This window comes from Gouania willdenowi, chromosome 12 (assembly GCF_900634775.1).
Source record: "Gouania willdenowi chromosome 12, fGouWil2.1, whole genome shotgun sequence".
In the NCBI taxonomy this organism is placed as follows: Eukaryota; Metazoa; Chordata; class Actinopteri; order Blenniiformes; family Gobiesocidae; genus Gouania; species Gouania willdenowi.
Genome location: NC_041055.1, coordinates 5,403,700 through 5,411,667, shown reverse-complemented (window position 1 = coordinate 5,411,667; position 7,968 = coordinate 5,403,700). Strand labels below are relative to the sequence as shown.

General features: G+C 38.6%; 1 protein-coding gene across 1 annotated transcript in view; it reads left to right on the top strand.

Moving 5' to 3' along the window:
- The first annotated feature begins 3,114 nt into the window (after positions 1-3,114).
- The window catches only part of LOC114473303 (ephrin-A5b-like), a 133,538-nt gene continuing 128,684 nt past the window's right edge, over positions 3,115-7,968 (top strand). Inside the window, exon 1 of the mRNA XM_028462845.1 lies at positions 3,115-3,769. Coding sequence (XP_028318646.1) covers positions 3,645-3,769 — 125 coding nt within the window. The 5' untranslated portion in view covers positions 3,115-3,644. The remainder of the gene's footprint in view (positions 3,770-7,968) is intronic.

Sequence of the window (7,968 nt, the reverse complement as noted above, 5' to 3'; positions counted from 1 at the left end):
ATTTAGCATTAAACATTTAGATTAAACATTTAAATTTACATTTCACATTTATATTGAACAAATGATTTAGATTGCCCATAGGAGTGAATGTGTGTGTGAGTGGTTGTCTGTCTGTGTGTTGCCCTGCGATGGATTGGTGCCCTGTCTAGGGTGTACCCCCACTCTGCGCCCAGTGTGAGCCAGAGATAGGAACCGGCAGACCCCCGCGACCCTGAAATAGGACAAAGCAGGTCAGGAAATGGATGGATGGATTTAACATTTAGATTTAGATTTAACATTTAAATGTAACATTTGGATTTAACATTTAGATTTAATTGTAACATTTAGATTTAATTGTAACATTTAGATTTAATTGTAACATTTAGATTTAATTGTAACATTTAGATTTAACATTGACATATTTTACAGAAAAAGTAAATATCACACATTTCACAAATATTGCTGTAAATCTGGTCAAAGGTAAAAAAAAAATCACATGAATTTTTTAAATGTGGTTTGTTGCTAAATGTTGCAAAAAGTTGCTGTTTATTTTATCATGTGAAACTTTACAATCGGTGCCCCATGCTGTTTTTGCTGGTAGAACACTGGACGTTCTAACTTCCTAGCTGTGTTGTATTTAAGACAAGGGCTGTGTTCGAAATCACGTAATAACGTACCATTCATACTAAGTCTGACATCAAAATGAGTATGTAGTGCGTTCGCATTAGATAATATGAAAAGATGGCGTACGCGAGAAATACCCGGACCGGATGTCTACTATATCGGGACATTTTTGAAGTATGCATGATGGGCATACTAGTCATACTCAACTGCCCCATGATGCATTGCGAGCTGAATGTAAAATGGTCCTGGGACCGACTTCTAGCTAAAAGTCAAACATCCCCTTTTCAAAATAAAAGCTTCTCTCCTTGTCTTCCATTAGTTTTTAACGCTTTTGTAAATAGGTCTTTTGTTTTGAAGTTACCTGGAAGTTTTGTCAGTAGCACATTGGCGGCTGGTCTCCCAAATGTTGGCATGAAATGTGTCTACGTGAGTTTTATGGATCAAATGGCCACATGTTGATATTCTACTTGGTCACTTTATCACTTCTAATGTTTTCAGAACTTTCAAAGGTGGAGAATCAACAGAGATATTTAGCCTCAGTGGGATTCAGGTTTTTGTCATTGTAGGTTCCAAATGCATCTTGGGAAACTTGGAAGTACACTTGGAACGCTCACCATCCTGAACCTCCTAACCATACTTATAGTATATAGTAGAGTATGTACTCATTGAGTTTGTAGTGCATAGTATGGAGTATGCAATTTCAAACACAGCCCAGGACTTGCCAGAGACCAGAATGCACCGAGACCAGGACCATAAAAATCTATTTTAAAAACCATGTCAAGGCTGAACAGTTAAAGAGCATTCTCTCTTTAGTTTAAACACATTTAACAGACAAAAACAAAGTGTCTGAAACTGCTTTAAAGAGTCTCTTCTGAAGCACAACATGCAAAGAAAATCTCAAATCTTGACAAATTTCTTCAACTAAATTCTTGCAAGAAATAAATCCTTGTATATGTTTAAAAGCCACTGATAAGTTCAGACTTATTTTCAATATTTAAACATGTTTCTTTGTAAGTGAATGAGGCCTAAAGTAAGAGTTGGTCAAAGTGTTGGTCAAGACAAAAAGTCTTGGGACCAAGAAAATCATAAATTCACTCTTAATTTTCCTAGATTTTGTGACCAATGTCTATTTAATTAAGGGAAATATTATGTCATAATTTGAGGAAAATTGAAGGATTTTGTAAGAATTTTGAGTTTTTCCAACTGTTTAACGTAAAAAAAATGACTGCAATCTTGTGACATAAGCCATGAGTTTGACACGTGTGTTTTACATGTATAAATGTTGAGGCTTTGTCTTTTTCTCTTCTCTTCCTCTCTTGGTGTCCTGGTGTGGAAGCAGACCTTCTGATCCATGGTCCTCGTTTCAGCCAGTCTGCAATACTCTCGTGTTTTTTCTCTCTTTCTCTCTTGTTCTGTTCTCCTTTTCCTGTCCACTCACCCCAACCAGTCCGGTATGGTATGGCTTAAGTTCCACCTCTGAGTCTGGTTCTGATGGAGGTTTCTTCTTCTTTAAAATAAGTTTTTACTCTCTGTTGACGCTGATTCTCCTCATCAAGAAATATTGTTCTTCTTAATTTACTATCATTAATATAATAAATGCAGTGCAGCATATAAATAAAATGTTTCTCTCTCTCTTTTTTTTTTTTTTTTTTTTTAAAAAACTTTCTTACATCCTGTAGAAAAAAGTCGACGCTCACTCACATTTGAGCGATTAACAGTTATACCCATTGTCACCGCTGCGGGGCGCCATTGCGCTCACATTGATGATAGATAGATGGATAGATTAGAAGAAAAAAAATGTTAAATAAGCAAATGGACAATTTATATTTCTTATAAATTACGCAATAAGTTGGCAATTCGTGTTTTTTCATAAAAAAACATTTGATAAATATTGTAGTTTTAAATATTTTAATGAGAAATAGTGCTGCATGTCAAATTTATCAAATAATTTTAATAAATTTACAGTAGCCCACGACTTTTTTCTATAATTAAATTCAACTTTCCAATTTCAAATCAAGCGCACGAAGAAATATTTGCGCTGATGTAGATTCTCCTGTTTTGGAGAAAATGTGCAGAACCAGAACTTGTGAGAGTTTCCTGACCTTTTTTTTTTTTTTTTTTTACTGAGCTGATGTTGTTTCTGGAAGCAAAGCGGCCGTCATTCAAAAACCCGGAGCTCGTGGGAGTGAAACTGTGCACGCTGCCATAACAAACACAAGAACCGTGTGCGTAAAAACGCACCAAAAAAACGGACAAACTGAAGATGACTTTGTGCAAACAAACGCGCAGTCTGCTCTAAAAGTGTGAGTTTTTAAAGAACTAATCACCTTTATACTGGTTTTAGGAATTAAAGCCTGAGTGAAGATTTCTGTTCCCACACTGGGTTTGAGACGAGCCGGAGAGCGCTGGGGATTTTTGTTCTTCTGTGAGGAGGAGGAAGAGGAGGGAGGAGGAAGAGGAAGAGGAAGGAGGGAGGGAGGAGGAGGAAGAGGAGGAGGAGGAGGAGGAAGGAGGAGGGGTCGGTTGGTCGTGGAGAGCATGGCAGCAGAAGCTTCAGCGCTCCTGGCTGCGCGTTGATTCCCTGCACGGACCCGTTACGCACTCTGCTTGGTACGTGGCGCAGCGCAGAGCAGCGCAGCGCGGCTGTAGTTGACGGTTCGATTCCCGTTGCCTTGCTGCTCAGTGAGAACCGGAGAGAACGTCCAGCTGACACCACGCCGTCAGACAGAAGCTGGGAAGCACCGGGGAGCAGGGGCTCCGTTTGCCCGCTGCGCACTGAGCGTGAAACTGCGTGCGCTAAAACACCGAGTTGGGATTCTCCGGATTTGTGCGGAATAATTTGAAACTCTTGATCTCACCCTGGGGTCCCGTGGCACGGATTTAAAAGCGGACTCTGAAACTCTTGGAGGATCTCCTTCCTTCTTCTTTTTGAGGAATATAAGCCATCCCGTCCGATCCCGTCCCACCAACAACATCCTCCTCATCCAACCTGGAACGGACTTTTCCATCACTTTGACTCCCACAAACACAACAACCACAACATGCCGCAGGTGGAAACCGTCCTCCTCCTGGTGCTCCTCATCGGGATGTGCGTGTACGGACAGGACCCGGCGTCCAAGGTGGTGTCGGACCGGTACGCGGTCTTCTGGAACCGAACCAACCCTCGGTGAGTGCCGTGCGATTGTCCGCTGTCATCCACCGTCTGAGCGCTTACTTTGGTTCATTATTCTTGGATATTCTCTGCAGTTTAATAATGTTCATGCTCCACATTTGGCTTTAAAATCCGTCTGTTAATGCGTGTTTTACGCAGCGCTTTAATCGTGACGGACAGTGTTTAGTACTGTCAGTGTCACTGATCGGATTTAAAGAGAAATCTGAGCTTTTTAAGAATGAAACTTTCGGTGGAGCGTGCGTAGTTTTCCTTGTGCTCATAGTTTTCTATTCCTTTGGTGTGAAAGTCAAGTTTTGAAGTATTTTTTTTATTTTTATTTTTTAAACATATTTGCCTGCGATTATTCCCCCACAAAAAACGTATTATTAAAATGCTGGTTGTTATTATTATTATTATTATTATTATTATTATTATTATTATTATTATTATTATCATTCGAGCAAAGTTAGAGTAGAATAAATTATGATCTTTTTTATTTTTAATGCAAACAGTGACAGTGAAGTCTCTGAAAGTTCCCTGAGGTGAAGTTAGATTAAATAGTGACACAAAGGTTGTAAGTTTGGATACTACGGAAGAGGATTAGGGCCAGTTTTGATTGAGAAAATAATTTTGGGCAAAAAAATAAATAAAAATAAATAAAGTCTAAATGTCTGGATTAAAGTTGACATTTCAAGAATAAAGTTGAAATATAATATCAAGATTAAAGTCGAAAAGACGAGATTAAAGTTGAAATAAACTTAAAATACAATATCGTGATAACAGTCGAAGGTTTGCTGATAAAGTCAAATCTACAGAAGCTGACGAGGGCCAATTCACCATATACAACAACAGTCTCCATCCAAACTGGCCCTAATCTGTTTCCGTAGCTCCTCAATAGTAACAGACTGACTAAATGCTTTACTGGTTTTTCCTTCTGAACTGATTAAGTTTTTGATAATATCTCTTCAAAGTCCTTAAAGAAATGACAACGCTGTGTTTATGAGCAAAAAGAGAACAAATCTCAAACTTTGAACTATAGTTTAACGCATGGGTGTCAATTCAAACTCATTTTAGTTCAGGAGCCACAGATTTTATGTGGGAAAATGAGTCGTTTCAACAGTATTGTGCCCGACCTTGCACTTCTACGTATACATATAATAAAAAACATGTAAGAAACAGACAATATCCAAGCAATAAGTGGCAAATATCAGTCCCAAAAGGATCTTCACTTGAAATGTCCTAGATTTTGACCGATTTTGATTTAATTAAGGGAAATATTATGTAATAGTTTGAGGAAAATTTAAAGATTTTGTAAGAATTTTGAGTTTTTTTCAACTGCTTAACATTAAAAATGACTGCAATCATACGATATAAGCACCAGGAGTGTTGAGTTTCATTTACACAATGATTCATGTTTTCTTTGTCATTTTTACTTTCTCCTGCGTGCCGAATTGGATGCTCCAAAGGGCCGGATTTGGCCCCTGGGCCATGAGTTTGACACAAGGCATTCATCGATACACGGCATTTTGTAGACGACCACGATCTGCTGTTTGTTGTCGTATATGGTGAATTGGTCGTCGTCAGCTTCCGTAGATTTTGACTTTATCAGCAAACCTTCGACTTTTATCACATTATTGTATTTTGAGTTTATTTTGAATTCAATCTCGACCTTTTGACTTTATTTGCCCGACATTCTTTTCTCTGTCAAAATTGGCCCTAGTCCCTTGCCGTAGGATCCAAATGTTGGACGCGTCACTGTGTCTCTCTCAGCAGAGACAGCAGCGACATCATGTGACCCTGACACTGACACCGTGTTAAAGATGCTGTGCTGGGCACTACAGTCCTCCACAGCCCTAAGTTCCCATCCTAAGTCTTACCCCCCTCCCTCACTCGGGTCCTCCGCGCCTCCTCTCGGCCCATGCTGGGCCAGGACAATGAGGGGGTACACGGGGGTATTTGAGCCCAGCCAAGGCTCAGCGTGGCGCTGGGCTCTTGTGAGACGTCCACACATGCTGGGGTCACACATGGAGCAGGAACCAAGCGGGACGCGGGTTAACAGCACAGAGGGAACCGTTGTCAGGGTCAACACCGGGTCAGAACCGCCCGGGCTTTGTCTGCACAGAAAAGGAGGAGAAATAAATGAGTAGCTGCTCTGGTCCCCATTCATGACTTTAATATGAAACACAGTTTATCTCCGTCACCTCACCACCATGGTCCTGTTTGTAGTCCTGTGACCTTTAGCTCTACATTCATCACTTTTCATTCCTTTTTCATTATTCTTTCACGTACTTTTGATGTTGTGACTACATGTGAGAGATAAGATTCTACTTCATTATGTCTAGAGGAGATCTGAGTCACATTCATTCTGCACAAGAAAAAGGATTCAGAATGAAATATAATAGGGCGAGAAAAACTTGTGTGTTGGGTAAATTTAAAATGATATAGGTTTGTTATTAATTAAAGGAGTAGAAAAGTGTGTTTTTGTATATATTTGTACAGAGTCCGTGATACGATTGACAATAATGGGCTCGGCAATAACGATGCAACAGTTTTTAAACAGAAAAAAACACAAACAGTTAATTAAGGGTGTCCCGATCCGATATTAGATATTCATATTGATATTGATCGGGTCAAAAAAAAAAAACCCCAACAAATATCATATGATATTTGTTTGCTTCTAAAATCAAATATTGAAACTATTGTTTTTAATGGGATTAGTTGTCAGTGTCTTGTATTTAATGATGTTTTATTTTAATCAATTGTAGAATATTTAAGTTGTTTGTTGTTTTACGTGAAAATGTATGATTGGTTAGTAGTAAATGGGTCGGTTTAACTCATCCCTACTGTTGATGACTAATGTTCTCCATGAGTAATATCATTTTTACAATTTTCTAACATTCCAACCTTCAAAATAAGACATTAAAATATGGTTGGTATCGCCCAATATTCCATCGGTATTTTAAGCGAAAAATTTGTGTAGCGACAACACCTATGATATATATATATATATATATATATATATGTATATATGTATATGTATATATTAGTGGTGGGACAATACACAGAGTTCATATTATTAGGGGAAAACAATAATTTTGGCTCGGAAAATAAGACCAAAAAAAAAAATGTAACTATGGACATACTGTACATGTACTTTTAAGACTCAATAGGAATAATAACGAAAAAACCATAACAATAGATCAGTTTATTACCATAATATTATGTCATACGATATATCGTCCCAACTTTAATATTTATTTTAATATTTATGAGGAAAAAAAACCTAATTCTGTGTGTGCAATACTACAGTAAAAGAAGCTGCTTTTATTGATTGATAAATATGTTTTGTTATTTGTTTAATAACTCCATTTTTGGGCTTCATTTTGCTGACTCCACCATCTTTGTCACCCGTTGCTCACATTCCATGTGTTTCACGCTGTCACCTGTTTGCCACTTGTTTGTAATTGCTGCTGAATCTGAACTGAATGGTGACCCGCGCTGCATAATGTACGTAAAATAATAAATAAAAAAAAAGACTCCATGTAAGAGCTGTGGGCCCTGGCCTCCCCCGTGGTTTGATTTAACGCAGTCGGTGCTGGAAGTGTGGGAAACACGCTGTGGTGCAGTCCCAACTTCCAGATGAGCTTCCTGCAGTGTGTACTCAGTCATTCATGAAATCCCCAACAGGAGCTGTGGAATTGAAATGGGAAGTGAGACGTGAAGATGGAAATGTGCGGATATTTCATTTTCAGATAAACACGGGGTCATATTTGTGATGTGTTTTTTTTTTTTTTCTTTCCATCCTCCGCCGTTGATTCCTGATGCTGATGGGCTTTGGAGGAGGGATTTACTGCTGTGTGTGTGTGTGTGTGTGTCGCTCCAGCGTTAGCGAGCGTTGCTAATAATGATCCCAGGGTTGAATCTCAGCGTCAGATCACTTTCAGTGATTCCTGCAGAATGGGAAATATGTCATCTGTGCAGAAACATCTAGAACAGTGATTCCTAATCTGTTTTTAGCTCACGTACCCCCCTTTTCTCTAACTTTAGAACCCAAGTACCCCATTTGTCCGACTACAACATTTTGCTCAGAACTCGGCGTAAAAAACAGCTTTACATCATAATGATGGAATGAATGAGTCATAATAACACACATTTGAAACAATCCCATTTGGTAAATAAGAGGAAATGAAACAACATTTAGATTTTATTATTTT